Source organism: Phacochoerus africanus, chromosome 7 (genome assembly GCF_016906955.1).
Source record: "Phacochoerus africanus isolate WHEZ1 chromosome 7, ROS_Pafr_v1, whole genome shotgun sequence".
NCBI classification, from domain to species: domain Eukaryota; kingdom Metazoa; phylum Chordata; class Mammalia; order Artiodactyla; family Suidae; genus Phacochoerus; species Phacochoerus africanus.
In genome coordinates, this window is record NC_062550.1 from 38,148,395 (window position 1) to 38,167,770 (window position 19,376).

Below are 19,376 nucleotides of genomic sequence, written 5' to 3' on the forward strand. Positions count from 1 at the left end.
AAAGGTTAATTTGTGCTGTATATTAGATTCTAGATATAAGTGATATCATATGGTATTTCTCTTTCTCTTTCTGACTTACTTCCCTTAGTATGAGAGTCTCTAGTTCCATCCATGTTGCTGCAAATGGCATTTTGTTCTTTTTCATGGCTGAGTAGTGTCCCATTGTGTATATATATACCACATCTTTCTAATCCAGTCATCTGTCAGTGGACATTTGGGTTGTTTCCATGTCTCTAAATAAATTTTTATTAGCCTGTGACTTAGGGAAAGACCTAGGATGAATAAGCCTGCTTATTTTTTTCTTATATTAATTAAGATTCCATTTATATTTTCCTTCTTAACTGCCTTGTCAAATTTTAAGCTGATAGCATGACTAAGGGTTTTCAGTATAGAAAAGAAGATGTAAAATGTTTGTTTATATTGGTATATTCAATACTTTATTCTAAAAGTACCTTGAGGAGTTCCCGTTGTGGTAGAGCGGAAACGAATCCAGCTAGGAAGCATGAGGTTGGGGGTTCAATCCCTGGCCTCACTCAGTGGGTTAAGGATCTGACGTTGCCGTGAGCTGTAGTGTAGGTCGAAGACGCGGCTTGGATCTGGCGTTGCTGTCACTCTGGCGTAGGCCGTCGGCTGCAGCTCCTTTTTAAGTTTACATGCATTCAGCTTTACTCTTCATGTTGTGAAGTTCTATGGATTTTAGGACATGCATAGCATCATGTTTCCACCACTCTAATACCATATGGAATAATTCAGTTTCTTTAAAAGTTCCCCCTGTGTCCCCTTTGTAGTCAGCCCTTCCCCCACCCCCTCCAGTCCCCTGGCAACCACTGGTCTATTTTCTGTCTCTATAGTTTTGCCTTTCTAGAATGTCATATGAATGTGCTTTTTGGTCTGGATTCTTTCCATTAGTAAATGCACTTAAGATTCATCCATGCTGCATGAATTAATAGCTTGTTTTTTTAATTGTTGAGCACAATTCTGTTGTATAGATATACTATTTTATTTTTCCCCAGTGTTCTATTGTGTGGATATACTATTTTTATTTATCTCTTCACCTACTGAAAGACATTGTCCTTGGTATAAACATTCACATATAAGTTTTGATGTGAACATAAGTTTTCAGTGGCTGGGTTGTATGTTATCTATGTTTAATTTTATAAAAAGCTACCAAACCCTTGTAAAGTGACTATTTGCTTTCATTTTTTAAAAAATATTTTAGCTAGATTTAGAAATCTTGGTTGATAGTTTGTTTTTCTTCCTATAGTTTAAAAACAAAAAAAACTGATGTGCACTGTTTCTGATGACAGGTCTGCCCTCATTCCTGTTTCTCTATGTGTTCTTTTTTGTGTATATGAGCAAAGTTTTATTTTTTCATTGAGGTATAATTAATATTTTCAGGTCCGCAGCACAATGACTTAATATTTGAATACACTGGGAAATGATCACCACAGTAAGCTTAGTTATCGCCTGTATAATTAAGAACAAAATTTTATTTATTTATTTGTTTGTTTGTTTATTTTGTCTTTTTAAGGCTGCACCAGCGGCATATGGAGGTTCCCAGGCTCAGGGTCAAATCAGAGCTGTAGCCACTGGCCTATGCCACAGCAATGCCAGATCTGAGCCACGTCTGGGACCTACACCACAGCTCAGGCAGTTTAGGGAAAATTGGGCCATTGTTTTCTGTCCTTCAAGCTCCTTTGCTCCTTCTAGGATACTAATTACATCAATTTTAGACTGCTTAATAATTGCCCAGCAGTTCATTGTCCCGCTTGATATTATCTCACAGTTTGTTATCCCACAGGTTTTTTTTTTTTTTCCTAGTCCCTTTTCTCACTGTATTTATTGGGTTTTTTGCCACACTTGCAACATATGGAATGAAGTTCCCAGGCTAGGTATCAAATCCAGGCCACACCTGCAACCTGTGCCACACTTGTGGCAATGCCAGATCCTGAACCCACTGTGCTGGGCTGGGGATCAAACCCAGACCGCTGCAGAGACAACACTGGATTCTTTTTTTTTTTTTTTTTTTCCTTTTTAGGGCCACACCCACAGCATATGTGGGTTCCCAGGCCAGGGGTCAAATCGGAGCTGTAGCCACCAGCCCACTCCATAGCCACAGCAACAGCAAAGCTAGCTTCAAGCTGCATCTGTGACCTACACCATAGCTCACGGCAACACCGGATCCTTAACCCACTTAGTGAGGCCAGGGATCGAACCTATATCCTTATGGATGCTAGTCAGATTCATTTCTGCTGAACCATGATGGGAACTTCAACACTGGATTCTTAACCGACTGTGCCACAGCGGAACTCCAATTTTCCATTTTTTTCCCCTCCGTGATACACTTTTCTTTTGAAGTATCTAATCTGCTTTTAATCCTGTCCAATGAATGTTTAATTATAGCTATTGAATTTTTATCTCTAGATAATGAATTTAAAGCTTTTAGAAATCTTTTAACTTCCAGATAATTAAAACTTTCAAATGATTATAAACTCTAAAAGTAGCAAAAAATAATACAGAGAGAGCCCATATGCCTATTACCTATTTTCCTCCAGTGATGTGATCCTACATAACTATAGTGCATTATTGAAACCAGAGATTGGTATAATATAACTGCAGCCTAACTTGTTTCACCAGTTTCTGCATGCACTCATTTTTTTTATGTTTTTATCATTCTGAGGTGTTTTTCACATGTGTAGAGTCATATAACCACCACCACCAAAAGCAAGATACAGAATTTTTCTGTCACCATAAAAAAATTCCTCTTTGCTACCAACTTGGGTCTTTTCAGTACTTTGCATTTCTGGGATTATGTTCATAGTTTTCCTTATTTGCTTGAATGTATGGAATGCATTTCCAAACCTCTTTTAACCTCCTTATCCACTGATCCTATCATCTATATCATGGCTGATTCTGTTTCCATTTATTATACTTCACCTTGTCGTAGGTTCTATTTCCCATTTCTTTGCATGGCTAGTGTTTCTGACTGGATGCAAGATATTTGATTTTTACATTATTTAATGCTGGTGTTTGCTATATTATTTTAAATATTAGGTTTTTGGGAGTGTGGTACTTGAAATTATTTTGATCTTTTTAAGGTTTGGTTTTAAGCTCTGGTCAAGAGCTGGTCAGGAACATCGTTTAGTTTAAAGCTTATTTGGTTTTGTTGCTGAGTCATTCGTTACCTTCTGAATTGTATTCAGTACCCTGTGTATTAAGAGGTCCTGCTCTCGGAGTTCCCGTTTCGGCACAGTGGGAACGAATCCTACGAGGAACCATGAAGTTGCGGGTTCGATCCCTGGCCTCTTCAGTGGGTTAAGGATCTGGTGTTGCAGTGAGCTGTGGGTTGCAGACGCAGCTCAGATCTGGCGTGGCTGTGGCTGTGGCTGTGGCTGTGGCATAGGCCAGCAGCTGTAGCTCCGATTCGGCCTCTAGTCTGGCAACCTCCCTATATCTTGGGTGCGGCCCTCAAAAGACCAAAAAAAAAAAAAAGTCCTACTCTGGTTTATGGGCACATGAGCTCTTGGGATTGTTCTGATTTCTCCCTTTCAGAGGCTTTTTCTTCAGCCTCAGTAGTTTTCTTACAAGCATGCACAGATCATTACTTAGCTAAAACCTTGAGGGGAATCTCTCCAGATCTTTGGATCTCTTTGTAGCTTCCTTCTCTCCATTTGCCCTGCAAATTCTAGCTGTCCTGGTGTATCTCTTGATTCTGAATTCTTTTTTTCTTAACCCAGTGAGACTTTTGGGCTCCGATAGGGTTTTGCCCCAGCCTCCTCCCTGTATTTCAGCCTCATAACTCTACAGGCAATAGAATTTAACTTTCTTTGCTTTTTTCTCTTGATGATCTATGTCCTGAGATGACGTTCAGTGTCCGAAAATCATTGTTTCATGTTTTTCTTTTCTAGTTATTTAAGATAGGAAGGTAAATATAATCTCTGTTTTTCCATCTTGGAAGGCATCCCTGCCTTAGAGAAAATTTTGTTTTAGTATTATAATATTTGTTTTCCTGACTTTTAAATATTTATAGAACTTTGTGGGAAAACCAGTGCATAAACTGCAATAAATTTAGGCAACTAGGCTGCATGTTCTCTTTTATGTTTGTTCCTTTTTATATATATTCTGTCTCCTGTATATGTTCACATCCTCTTTTATCTATTTACTCTCTTTTCATTTCTAAAATGATGAGTATCAATACAAGCTATTATTGCACACTTTTATTTAATATAAGATAGTGGTGACAGATGTTAGCTTTTCATGTTTACCCAGAAGAAAATAGAGTGCCCTCATTTCTTTTTCTTTGTTTACTAAAAGAAGATAATGATTTTTAGTTCAGTAAAGAATGTTGATTCCTGTATTGGTTAGAGCATATACAGGCATACTTCTTGTTTCATTGTACATCACTTTATTGTACTTTGTCAGTATATAATGTTGGGGTTGTTGTTGTTTGTTTTTTACAAATTGAAGGTTTGTGGTGATCCTATAGCAATCAAATCTGTTGGCATCTTTTTTCCATCAGCCTTTGCTCACTTCATGACTCTATAGCATTTTGTAATTCTCACAGTATTTCAAACTTTTTCATTATTTGTTAAGATGAATTATGATCAGTGATCTTTCTTTGTTAGTATTGCAAAAAGATTATGACTCACTGAGGGCTCCAATGATGACTAACATTTTTTAGCAGTAAAATGTTTAGTTAAGGTATGTGTGTACACTGATTTTTAGGTATAATGCTATTGCAAACTTAACAGACTACAGTATAGTGTAAACATAACATGTATTGGGAAACCAAAAAAATGTTTGACTTGCTTTATTGTGATACTTGTGCTGTGATCTGGAACTGAACCTGCAGTATCTTGGAAGTAAGCCTGTAGTGGCTGTTGTTTGAAACCCTAAGCCATAAAATACTTGAAGTTATCCCAAGATGGGGGAACAAAATGAGTTTTACTTTTATTCTAAATGTATAGTACTCCAAAGTTAACATTTTCTTCTATCTGGAAAATTTGCAGATTAAATATTAACTTATTTTTAATTACAAAATTATTTAGCATGTAAAGTCCTAATTATGTTTTATATAGATTATGCTAGTAAAAACAGACTAGCCTTGCCTGATTTTAGATTTCTGACGTATCTTTTGATGAAACTAGTACAAATTGAAGATAGTGCATGGACTTGAACCATAACTTACTTAAGAAGGGAAACATGCTTGTTCTCCAAGAAAAAACTGGAATTTTACACTTATTGTCCATTGAATTCAGAGGTGTCATGAATATGTTAATAGTAATGTAAGTACTGTTTTAAACTACTTAATATTATAAAAACCATTAAAATAGTTAGTTGTTTAGGGCATGCATAATAAAGTAAATTTGTTCTCACTTTGTGACAATCATGGACATTTAAGTTGGAGCCGAATGTATTTCACTTTACTATTCTTGAACATCCAATTGACTAGTTTCTCTTTATGATATAACTTAATTTCTTGCTAGATGGTAAGGGTGATATTTAAAGCAGTAAATATAGTTATTGCTTTAAAAAAACCTTTCTCCCTTGTTACTTTTGAGAGACATCTAATTGCAATAGTACATATAAATTTGGTAATACCCAATTACATTTTTGCCATAGAGACTGGCATCTTTGAAGAATTTCAGCCAATCATAAACAGCGTAAGATGGTCAGATGAAGTAAAAGTAAATAGTACCCACTGTTTGTGGTGAAACATAAAACAAGAGGTGGAGTGTAGGTTTTCATTACATGATATTTTTTTTAGTGACTGCACATGTAGCATATGGAGGTTCTTGGGCCAGGGGAGTGAATCCAAGTCACAGCTGAGTCAGTGCCAGATCCTTTAACCCACTGTTCCTTAGCGGGAACTCCTTATTACATTAATTCTTTAAAAACTTAAATCTAATAATACTAATTTTTAAAGTTTTGTTTTCCTTGAAAAATTTTTTGCCTTCTTACTAGATTGCTTTTTAGAGGTAATATATTTGAATATGTATTTGTGTGTTGGTCTTAATAAAAATGATTTGCACTTCTTATGAATTTAAATTAGATGTTTTTATTTTCCTCTCCCAAAGTGAATTTTGTCTGATGTTAAATAATTGCTCTAAATTTGATTATAATTTTTAGGGATTAGCAACTATTGTTAATTCAGTAGGTGTATATACTATGTACTCCTTCATTCGGGTAAACATTTTACTAAAAGTTAGGAGAGTGACATTTGTCTTGAAAATATTTAGAAATTTTTTGTAGGTACCACTTTTGAATTTTTGATCTTTCATTTTCAGTTTATATTTTTGAGTTAGCATCTCTAGCAACTATTACCTCTGTTTTGGTGATCTTTTGATGCCTGAGGAATACAGTGCCTAGTCATTTTGGGTTTATTTCTCTGACCAGGTTAAGAAATAAGCTTCATTATGTTTCTGCCCTAATGTAAAAAAGAAAATTCTATTAAAGCATGCAAAAAATTGGAGAATTGAAGGACCAAGGAATCTAGAAAGTTGACAGTTGTTATTACTCTTCATTGGAGTAAATTTTAATAGAATATTGACTTAGGTTTGCACCTGTTAACCATCCTAAGATTATATGATGTATTCCCATCTTATGGCATAAGAATAAACTCCATAAACTGAATGAAGGGGGATTTGAAATTAAATGACTGAATCTGAATTAATTGGATATTTCTAATACTAACAAATTGTTTATTTAAAAAAGATAATGTTGATTAAGGGCTTAACTTTTTTGTCCACTCCGTTTTTATTCACTATAAGTTTCTTCCTATGTGTGAGGTATGTGGCGGACAGTTTTAATAGGAGAGAGTAGAAGTGGGAGGGAAAAGTTTTTCATGCTTAATAATTTCTGTGTCAAACAAAGTATGTCTGGCAGTCTAGCCCTTCTTTGATGGTTAAGAGGAAGATCAGTTAGGACATTAAAAAAAAAGTTTTGGTTTTGTTTTCTTTGTATCATATTGGTATTTTTGGTACTGTTCATATATTTTACATGTTAGTAATTTTGATGGCTTTTGGATAATTCCACTCTAGAGGGAGAACTGGTGGGCGGTCCTTCCTGTGACACGACCCTTGAGTGACAGTTCTATTTGATTGCCTCCAGTACTGTGAGGAAAGGACACGACTCTATGGTGAGGACTGATGGACATACATTATCTGAGAAAAGAAACTACCAGGTAAGATCAATTTTATTTTGCTTTCTTCTGTTGGTCACATAATTACATTGAACTGTTTAATATGTTGTATTTAGGAACCAGCAGATTGGATAGACCTCAACCTGAAAAATGTGGGTTATAATTTTTTAAATTATATATGTATATATATGGCTTAATAGTTGAAACAGTTTGGAACATTTTTCATAATAAAGCATACTTATAAGAAATGTGTATTCTTTTAGTGTCAGAAATTTTCTCCTGTGTGTGTATATATGTCAAAACTTAGATTATCTGATACACAATTTTTGACTTTGTGGCTGGATTCAGACCTAGTATTTCATAAAATAAAATATTGATTGCTTTTACACGTATGATTCCTGGAAGACTAAAACTGAAGTCTTAGATTATACTGAGGGTACTAGAGCATTACAGAAATGTAGACAAAATTGGTTAGCATTTAGAAGAAATAGAAATGAAAATTCAGGGTGTTCAGAGACCCAGATTCTATTGAATTGTCATTGGCTTGCTGTTCTCATAATTTCTCATTTATTATAAGTTAGTTTACAAATCCATTCCCTATGAAGTATGTAAGGATGCTAATACGATGGTTGAAGTGTAATATTTTTGTTTCTTTCTCAGCTTATAAAAGAAGGTGAATTTTAAAGATAGTGCTATTAAATAGTGATTTCAAAACCCATAATATTTGAATTTAGTTTTTTCAAAGACATTTGGCTTTATTCATTTGATAATAATTTAATATCAAATTATGTAGTGATTCAGAAAACAGAATAGTTCATAGCTCAAGTAGGGGTAAGCTTCAGACTTCCTGCACAGGTACCTATCTAACCTCTCCCTCTTCCACTTACCAGTTTTATTCCCTCTAGGCTGTGAAGGCAACTAGTCTGATAGTAGATGCTTTTGTTAACTAACCATTTGTCTTTTAATTATTTATTTTGGCACAATTAGTCTTTTCTTCCCTCAGATTGGAAGAGTGAACAGTGAAGAAAATTGTAAATGGTGAAATAGTAAAGAACCTTTGAGCATAATACTTAGGTTCTGGTTTGGGCTCTGTCCCTAATACAAAATACTGTCATATTTAACCTTTGTAGAATTTGACCTAATTTGATGTCTGAAGTTTCTCACCAGATTTTTATAATTTTAATAAATCGGAGTCAGCTATGACTATATAGAATCAGTTCTCTCTGTAACCTTTTCTGTTCTGAGTTGTTTTTATTGGCTCAAGTGACGTGGCCTTTGCTCATTACTTGTAGCTCCTGCCTCAAAACCGCTTCCATCTACCTTGACTCATAAGATTTTAATTGGTTACACTGCTTGAGCTATTATATCTTTTGATAGAATCTGCTAAATTACTTTAAGAAATTGTGATTGTGGATTATGTGGCTTTTAAGTGTTTATAATCCAGTTAATAAAATGTAAGTATAGAACTTTTTTGATCATATGGTATGGTTAATTGACTACAGAATCATAATAATAGAGAATTCCAAATTTTACACATAAGAAAGGAATAAAATGAGATATTTTACACATGAAGAGATTTCCTAATTTCTGTTCATTCTACTCTAAAAAAATTATTTGGAATCACACTATTTCAGTCACATTATTTATAAATAATCCAAGTGTTTTTGAGCTCACCTGAAAATGCATTCATTCTTGGTTAGGGTTTTTCTACCTGAAAATATTTTTCCTTTTCTCTTTTGTGTTATGTAGTTATGCATGTTGAAATATTTCTGAAAACTGTTGTTTAAATTTCCACTGTAAAATTATTTTATTTTTAAAAGCCTCCTCTGAAAAGTGAATGTATAGGAATATAATTTGCTGTCTGATAATTATGAACATATTAAGAGCATATGGGAAATTCAAAGGAATATTAGATAAATTTCTAATATTTATATTGTTAGAAGTAGGATTTGTATATGCAGAGATTAAATGATTTGGGTTTTTAAAGATTTCATTTTGGAGGAATTTTGTTGTTTTTCATGAATAAAGTAGAATTTCTTTGTATCCGTGTATACTCATTTTACGTTTGAGGCCTTTTGTTTTTGGAGGGTGCTTGATGTCTTATAGTGATATTTAAACATTCTGATAGTATAGGCTAATATTCCAGAGTTAATAAGAAGAAGAATATTTTTCCAGTTCTTATTTCATTATGGACCTGGTTAAAGACTTCAGAATTAATTCGCGAAGGTGCATTCCCTCAGCTTCCTGCTAAAAGCTGGTGACTTCAAATGGATGTTGGTTAAAGTATTAATTTTTCTACCATTATCTATTTCATGTTTTTTATTTCTTACTGTAAGTTTAAGCCCAGTTAAGTTTTTTGCGTTTGAGTAGAGTAGTTGAAGTTTATTTGTGTATGTAGACTGGTATGTTAGTCTGAACTAAATAGTTCAGACAAGTTAATTTAATTATATGAATGGTTTATAGTTCATTCTTTTTTGTAAGAATTGTAAAGCTTCTGCCAAGGGAATGTAACATCAGTTTTTGTTTAGAATTTTTTTATCTTCCTCTCATTTACACTGATTTATTCCAGCTATGAGCATGCATAAATCTAACCATATTAATTGCCAGATAAACTTATCAGTGTTGTCTTTGTCTCTCTTACATAATAAAGACTAGCTCCTAAACATTACATATAAAATCTTGCCACATTCCTACGCCACATGCTTTTATTTCCATTGTCTCCTCTGTTTGCCTGTGATGAATTTTTCCGTTTAGTAATACAAAACCGCTTTTAAATCTCCCTGCTGTGTACTTTTACAATTTAACACTTTACTTCTTTTGGTTCCTCTTCACGTAATGCCTCACCTTTCTTTACATGATTCAAGAATTAGATAGTAGTACTTTCACAAGTCATTCCATGATGGGCTTCAACATTCCTTCTCCATGCTTTCATACCTTTGTGTATACTTCTAGTTTAGTGTTTACCATGATACACACTATAGTTATTTTTCCTTGTCTTCTTGTTACATTTGTGCTGTTCCATACTGTAGGCACTAGCTATAAGTGGTATATAAATTTAAATTCATTTAAATAAAATAATTTCTCATTCACATCAGCCGCATTTCAAGTACTCAGTAATCACATGCTGTTGTTAATGGCTATCATATTGAACAGTACAGATATAGAACTTTTCCGTCATTGCAGGAAGTTGTATTGGTCAGTGCTACTGTATGTTACAAGTGTCTTAAAAACTGGAGCTGAATTTATTTTGGTACTGCCAGTACCTGGTATGGTTTCAGTTATATAATAGATGTTCAAATGCATATTGTTTCAATAAAATTAAATAATACAATGCAAGAAGTAAAAGGAAGGAATTATAAAGTGTGCTAGGGGAAATGCTACTTATATTTCCAAGATTTTTAGAATGTTACTTTTTAATTTGAGGTAATTGATCACATCATATGCGGACTAGTTCAGTATGTTAGCTGTAATCTAGGTCTGATGCATCCCAATCTGTATGTTCCTTAAGAATATCTCATTATTTAAAATACCACATTAAATTTGTGGAATGTATAATGTCAGAGAATGATAGATAGCAGTGACTGTATTGCCCTTTCTTCCTCTCTCCCTCTGCCATTGAAGTGTTTTATTTTTGTTTTTTAAATTAGAGAGCTATAGAATGTGAAAGTTTACAGTTTTACTCTTAACAGTTTAGTGTGTATCTTTTCAGATCTGTTCTAGTGAGTATATAGGTGCAAATGTGATTTATTTTCTCTATTTTAATAAATATGCATTTTTCTACAGCTCGCATATTGTACTTAATGGATATATTTCCATGTCCCACCTTTCCACTGCTTCCTTCCCCAGAACAACTCACTAGTTTGAATTTTGTGTTTTGTTCTTTTTGTTTATATTTTTATTACGTATAGATATTTCAGTATACAGGTGCATCTTTATGTATTGTGTGGCACTGGTTTGAAAAATGGTACCCTATATTCTGTTATTTTGTTTAGGAAAAAAATAATGAATTTCCAACCCACCCAAAACCATAAACAATTTCCTAGGTATTGCTAAAACACTCATTATCTATCCGACAATTCACACAATTCTGCATGATGTAAAGCATTTAAAACGCATTACCAAATTATTTAACAGTTACTGGTGCACATACAAATGCATCTAGTAGGTGTTTTTCCATTCAGTACACAAGAAAATACTGTATACAAATTTCTGCTATCAGTGTGGGGCTTATTGCATCTTACTGATAGTGTCTTAGAGTCATAGTTATAACATAGTAGCTTATAACCTTCTCTTAATACCTTCTAGTATGATAGAAAACAGCACCAGCATGAAAGTATTTTTGAATCTGTGATAGATTAAAGCATGTTAAAGCTACATAATCTAAAGAATACTTAAGATAAAAAAGAATTTTTGAAAATTGAAGATTTAGTAATTTGAATTGTCAGAATATACCTAGTGACCAGAGCAGAAGGAGAGAGGCTTTAGTTGTTGTTGCAGTTTGGCATTGGATTAAAGTGAGCAAGAGTAAGCTGTGAGGAGGAATTTGTTCGAAAATAAATACCTGAAACCAGTGAATTGGTTCACAATTTGTTGCTCTTCAAACTCTTGTAAACAAATGACTAGCCAGAGATCAAGGGCATTTAAAAAACTCAAGTTGGATGACTGTTAAGTTCACTTGCAGTTGTACAATTCCTGCTAAAATGAGGTCACTTTTATAATTGTACTTTAAATGTGATGCTTCTGCCATCATGATCATGTTATCAGCAACAAAGTTTATTTTGACTCCATAGCCTAAATATTTGTTTAAAATAAAATTTAATTTATTTGTCATTCATGGAGCCTCTTTTTCATGCTCTGGCTAACCAAAAGCATCAGGTTAAATGAATTCCCGAGTTCTTCATTGGTTAGGCTTATTACATGTTAGTCTTTCTTTGAATGCATAATATGTTCTGATACTTCTTTTCCTCATATTCTGAAATCATCAAATTAAGTGAGATTTATTTTCCAAAAAGCAAGTTTTACTAATATATATGGTTTTTATGACACCCTTAGTTTCTTAGTAATTTTTTCATAGTGCCCCCGAGCCAACAGAAATGTTAACAGTTCTGTTAAATTAAATAATTGGGTCTAAACCACTTACGTAGTTCAGATGGCATCTGACAGATACTTCTGTGTTTCCCTGAGAAGATTTAAAATATCTGGCAGCACCCATGTGTGCTCTTTGTGGTGCTCCTTTGGGAACTTAAGCTCTAGGCTTTTAATATGTGAAATGTTGTGTTCTCTTTCAGAAATTTATTTTATTTTATTTATTTTCTTTAGGGCTGCACCCGTGGCACATGGAGATTCCCAGGCTAGGGGTCCAATCGGAGCCACAGCTCCTGACCTATGCCACAGCCACAGCAAGGCCAGATCCGAGCCCCATCTGTAACCTACACCACAGCTCACAACAACCGGATCCTTAACCTACTGAGCAGGGCCAGGGATCAAACCTGCAACTTCATGGTTCCTAGCTGGATTCATTTACATTCTGCCACAACAGGAACTCCATAAATGTATTTTACACTTAAGTAATTTGCCCCAATTGAGTGTTTATCATTAAATAGAAAGTTAAAGCATTAGTACAGATAAAATATAAAAGCAAAGTTTAAAAAATCTTAGAGCACATTTAGATTCTGGGATTATTGCACTGAAAGCAGCTTAGGTTTTGTTTTTTGTCTGTCTTTTTGAATTCCCACATAAAAATAGAACAACTAGATAGTAAAACCCAAAACCTATGAAACCATTTGTAACAAAAACTGATGATGAAGTATCCACATCAACCCCGGAATATACCAGGTGAAAACCAACAAGACCTAAATGTATCAGTTTTTATGCATAAGAAAGTAGAAACATTGGGGCAACATCTGAACTTGAGAATAAAAGCACCTCAAAGTGGTAAGCAGCCAATTTGAAAGTGGTTAGGGAGATTTTGTAAGGGACCTGTGGTAAGGCATAACATGACTTAATGCAGCCTTGCTCTGTGAACTCTCAAGACTGACCCACCAGTACTCCCTTCCAGGACCTATTGAGGAGAAGTTTCTGGGCATGGAATCAAAATTGAGTAGGTTAGGGACAACAGACAGGAAAGAGAAGGACCAGATGAAAGTGGGAGAAGGGAACAGAGCCAAGCAAACCTCGGAAAACAGCCACTGTACTTTCTAAAGACTGAAGGAAAACAACAGAAGAGGGAGCTTTATGAAGTTAGAGAGGTTTTCTGAACCATGTCATAGTCTCAAATTTTACAAAAATTAAATTAACAAAAGGCAGAAGGATCAAGATGGCAGAGTGTTGCAGGATTCTCCTACAGAGAGACCAGGACAGTGAGGCTTTTTGCCAGGAAGCAGCGTTTATTCAGTGCCAGCACTGGCTCAGCGGATTCATATCCAAAGGCTAAGCCCTGAACGTGAGATGCTGTCTTATATACCCTCCGTTATTGTTTTTTTTTTCTTTTACTCTTTGGTCCCTTTGTCTTCCTTATAAGGTAGCATATATTCTGTAAATTCTGGTTGGGTGGTCTGGTGACATAGTTGCACATGGATACAGATTATATCATACTGCCACGAAGTTGTGCATGTGTGCACAGATGTTGGTTGTGCAGGTTGCCTTCCCTTTGTTCTGGGAGGGCCCCTATCACAGTAAGATGTGGCACTCACCTCCCACAAAAACATCAAAAAAAAAGACCCATCTACATGTAGACTGATTTGCACAGAACATCTACTGAATGCTGGCAGAGGACCTTAAACCTCCCAAATGGGCAAGAAGCCATCCACATAACTGAGTGGAACAAAAGGAAAAAAAAGAGAAAAAAGGAATCAGGATAGAACTAGCACTCCTGAGAGGGAGCTGTTAAAGAGGAAGGGGGCCCACACCCTGGGAAGCCACCTAACTGATGGGAAGATCAGCTGAGATGGAGGGACCTCAGAGTCGCAGAGGAAAAATGCAGTAGCTGGACAGAGGAGGGCAGAGCAGAGAGAGCGCCACAGAGACCATCTGCACCACTGCCCCCAGACACCACAGCCTGAGATGCTGAGGGTAGGGGCTGTGCACTGAGACTCAGTTCCAAGGAGAGGACTAGGGTTGGCTATGTGGAGACAGCCTGAGGGCTAGGGAGCAGTGTGCCACAGGCTGGGGAGCTGAATGCCACAGCCAAAGGAACTGGGAGCAGGTCTGGGCCTGCAGAAGCAAGGTGCCATTGTTGGAGGGGGTGAGAGGAGGAAGGACAGCTGTCGTAGGAATATCTTTTACCTGCTCACACTTGGGCTCTCAGAGAGCAGGGCGCCTCTGGTGCAGGCTAGGGCTGGTGTGGTGCCTCTTGCGCGGGCTACGGGTGGCTGGGCACCTCTTGTGTGGGCTAAGGGCAGCAGGAGACTAAGTGAGACCCGGTGCCTCTTGCATGATCCTCAAGCAGCAGAAACAAACCACAGCAGTCATTTTAGACACCACAGGTGGTTATGTCCCACCACCACTAGGGGGTCTGTGAACAGGTACCACGGGTGGCCCCAGGCACCTCAGAGGTCGGCAAAGAAGAGGGCACTGTAATTGAGCACCACCTTTTGTTACTCTCACTCCCCTGGGAATGCACCCACCCTGCTGCTGCCACTGCCAGATGCTCTGGGCGCCACCTATACCTCCCTGATCACTGTCACTTCCCAGGACCCTGTAACTAGGAGCAGCCTGTGCCACCTTTCCATGGGTTCCTGTCACTGTCAAGAGCCTAGCAACCAAGCATGAGCTACTAGCCCTCCCATTGCCTCCATCTCCCTGGGAGCACACACAGGACCCTAGAAATAAAAAGTAAGCTCTCACAAAATACCCTCACAAAATGACCACGCATATAAATGACCTTCCAAGACTACAGTAGTTGTTTTCCCTAAACTCACAGAATAAGAAAAATGTAAGCAAAATTAGGAAGCTTAGGGACCGTTCCCAGTTAAAAGAACAGGAGACTTCACCTGAAGGAGCAATCAATGAAATAGACCTCTGCATTCTAACAGACACTGAGTTCAAAAGGAGATAGTGAAAATACTGAAGGAATTAAGAGCAAATGTGAAGGAATTAAGAGCGGATATGAACAGTAATGCGGATTACTTTAGAAAGGAACTAGAAAATATGAGGAGCTGAGAAAAATTAGAAAATTCATTTCCAGAGACACAAACTGAGTTAAAGGCACTGACTAGCAGAATGAATAATGCAGAGGAGCAAATTAGTGACTTGGTAGATAGAATAATGGAAATCACCCAATCAGGACAGGCAGACAGAAAACCAAATGAAAAAAACATGAAACAATGTAAGAGATCTATGGGATAATGTAAAGTGGGCCAATCTGCACATAAAAAGGATTCCAGAAGGAGAAGAAAAAGAAAACGGGATTGAAAATGAAGAAAATATGGCTGAAAACTTTCCAAATCTAAAGGAAACAATATCAAGATAAAGGAAGTACAGAGGGCCCCAAACAAGTCGAACCCAAACAGGACCACACCAAGATATATTATAATAAAAGGCAGAAGTTAAAGAGAGGATTCTATAGGCAGCAAGAGAAAAACAAGGAGTTAATCCTAAGGGTACCCCCATAAGGCTGTTAGCTGATTTCTGTACAGAAACACTACAGGCCAGAAGAGAGTGACAAGATATATTCACAGTTCTAAATGGGAAAAATTTGCAGCCTAGAATACTCTAATCAGCAAGAATATCATTTATAATAGAAGGAGAAATAAAGATTTTCTCTGACAAACAGAAATAGAGTACATCAAATGTACTCTAAAAGAAATGCTGAAAGGACTCCTCTAAATAAAGAAGAAATAGGACGGAGGAAACCACAGTTGGAAAACAATCACTTAAATAAGCCTGTATACAGATCCAAAAGAGAGAGGAAAAAAAAATATTTTAAAAGCAATGATAAACACAAGGAATAGCAGAAAGACAAACATGAAGATGTAAAAAAGGACTTCAAAATCATAAAATGTGAGGAAAGAAAGTAAGAAAATATAGACTTTTTTTTTTAAAAAGAATGTGTTTGAGCCTATATGACTTTTAGGCTAAAGCAAGCAGATATAGGAAGGGGTTAACATACTAGAAAAACAGGGCAACCACAAATCAAAACCAAACATTACATCCCCCAAAACTTAAAGAGGAGGATGAAAGCCTAAAAGGAAATCATCCAACAAAAAAAAAAAAGAGAGAGAGAAAGGAACAAAGGAGAAATGTAATCAACTGGAAAACAAGGCTTAAAATGGCATTAAATACATATTTATCAATAATTACCTTGAATATCAATGGACTGAATGCTCCAATCAAAAGACATAGAGTGGCAGATTGGATTAACAAAACAAGAGCCTACAGTACGCTGTCTACAAGAGACTCACCTTAGGGCAAAAGACACTTAAAAGTGAGGGTATGGAAAAAGATATTTTATGTGAATGGAAAAAGCAGGAAAGCAGAAGTTGCAATAGTCATATCAGACAAAATAAACTTTAAAACAGGCCATAAAGGCAAAGAAGGACACTATTTGATGATAAAAGAATCCAAGAAGATGATATTACAATCATCTATATGTATGCCCTTACTATAGGCGCACCCAGATATACAACAAATGCTAATAGGCATAAAAGGAGAAATTAATGGGAGTACAAAAATAGGAGATTTTCACACCCTACTCACATCAATGGACAGATTCTCTAGACAGAAAATCAGCAAGGCAACAGATCCTAAATGATACAATAGAAAACTTAGACTTAATTTTCAGGACATAACATCCAAAAAATCAACATATAGATTTTTTTTCCAAGTGCACCTGGAACATTTTCAAGTAGTGCCCATATACTGGGGCACAAAACTAACCTCAACAAATATAAGAGTATAGAAATTATTCCAGGTATCTTCTCTGACTGCAGTGGCATAAAATTAGAAATCAACCACAGGAAAAGAAATGAGAAATTCACAAAAGGTCCTGGAGGAATATGTTTAGATTTGTATTTGCATCAATTTTGAGTTCCATCAACAGTATTCATTTGGGAGTTCCCGTAGTGGCTCTGGTTAACGAATCCTACTAGGAACCATGAGGTTGCGGGTTTGGTCCCTAGCCTTGCTCAGTGGCTTATGGATCCGGCGTTGCCATGAACATGGCTGTGGCGTAGGCTGGCGGCTGCAGCTCCGATTAGACCCCTAGCTTGGGAACCTCCATATGCTGTGGGAGCAGGCCTAGAAAAGGCAAAAAAAAAAAAAAAGCCAGAGAAAAACAGTATTCATTTGATCTGATGTTTGATAATGTTACATTTTAAATTTTTTTGAATCTATTGAGGTTGTTTTTGAGACATATTTCCCTATTGAAATAGAGTAAATGAAGATAGTCTCATCTTTTAAAAGATTTTTAATTTTGTCTTTCATATTTAAATCCTTCTGAAGTTGATTTTCATATATGGTGTGAGGAATCCAGTTTCCTTTTTAGCATAGAGATATTTATATTAGCATCATGTATGGATTTGTTGTGCCTGCCTCAACTAATTAGCAGTGCTAAATTGGCTAAATTGTATATCAGTTGCTTTATATTCATAAGTCTCTTTCTTATGTCTCTATGTTGTTACTTTGATGTGTTTATCTAAGGCTGCCCATTATCACATTTTCTTAACTATACTGCAGTTTTGTGTAAAATCTTCATATCTGTCTATCCACCCTGGTCTTTATGATTGACTTTCTTGGCCTTCTATTCAGTGACACACTTAGAATATTTTTTTAAAAGTAATTGGGTTTACAAGTGGAATTTTACAGATTTCATTTATATTGAGGGAAGAATCAGTATGTTTATGACATTCTTCCTCTCCCTGAATTGATAGACTGAGGCATTCTGTATTTTCTCTCAGTGAAGTTTTTGTAGTTTTTCTTTTTAAATAATGGACTTACACATCTTTAGTCAGAGTTACACATCAGTACTTTTGCTTGCATTTTCTGGTAAATTGTATTTTTAACATTTAACAGGCGTTATTGTTATATTGCCATACAATTGACTTTTAAATTGTATCTATCAATGTTATTAAACTTTTATGCTTATAACTTAGCTATAGATTCTTTGGGGGGCTTTCCTATAAATAAATTATCATCTGGAAATTTGATACTTTGATAATTTGATACAGTTTTGATACTTTATAATTTTTATAACTTGTATTTCTTTTCTAAACTCACTAATATTTCTGATAAAATGTGAATGGAAGTGTTACTAGTAGAAATCTTTTCTCCTGTTACTTGTCCTACAAGTTTAAAGTTGTCACCGGTAATATGATGTTTGATGGAGGATTTTTTGTTTTAAATATGCTTTATCAGGATTGGACAAATTATTCATAATGCTTTCTGTGTAATTTTTTTCTTCTTAGCACCTTTTTCATCCCTAAGTTTGTTTATTGTGTGCCTTTTTCCTCTTATTTATCAGCCTTACTTAAGATTTGTCAATTTTACTAGGAATCAGTTTTTAGCGTCATTTACTTATTAAGTTATTTTTGTTTTATATGCATCAATTACTTCTTCGGGTTTGTTTGCTGTGTCTTTAACCCTGAATGTTTTTAATTTTCAAACTTAAAAACTTTCCTAGTTATCTTCCTATTGCTGATTTCTCATGTATTCCATTGTAGTAGAGAATGTGATCAGTATTATATCAATTAATTTGTTTAGTACTTAAAATGCATATTGACCAGTTGGGCAGCTGTATTGCTGTTTCTCTCCATTAGGTTGTTAATCTTGTTGTCTGTACTACATGTTTGTCACTGTTATTCACATTTTTACCATTATTCCTGTGCATAGGTTTTGGCTCCATTATATCCTCTTTTATTTCTTTAATCATTTTATACATTCTTATGTTTAGTATGTGATAAATCCTGCAGTTGGCAGTTGCCACAGATCATTCTAATATCATTTGTTTCTGTTCTTTTTCACATATACTACCTTGTTTTCCTTGCAGGTGTGTATTAAGTTACCATTTTAAATTTCTTAAGATCTATGGGACTTCTTTGAGGACTAGGTGGAAGGACATTTTTCCCAGGGGATTTGCATTTGCTTTTGCCAGTGCCTAAGACACTACCAATCCAGGCCCAATTAAAAAATAAAATGTTCGTTTGGGGTTGTAGTCCACACTGCTAATGTGCATTTGAGTTGGTTTGTAGATTCCCAGAATATATTTCCTTCACCTCTTTCTGCATCAATTCAGGGCCAT

General features: G+C 35.6%; 1 protein-coding gene across 1 annotated transcript in view; it reads left to right on the forward strand.

Annotated features, from left to right (window-relative positions):
* CNOT2 (CCR4-NOT transcription complex subunit 2) overlaps positions 1-19,376 on the forward strand; it is a 155,373-nt gene that overhangs the window by 69,961 nt on the left and 66,036 nt on the right. The window contains exon 2 of the mRNA XM_047787192.1: positions 7,041-7,183. Coding sequence (XP_047643148.1) covers positions 7,136-7,183 — 48 coding nt within the window. The 5' untranslated portion in view covers positions 7,041-7,135. The remainder of the gene's footprint in view (positions 1-7,040; positions 7,184-19,376) is intronic.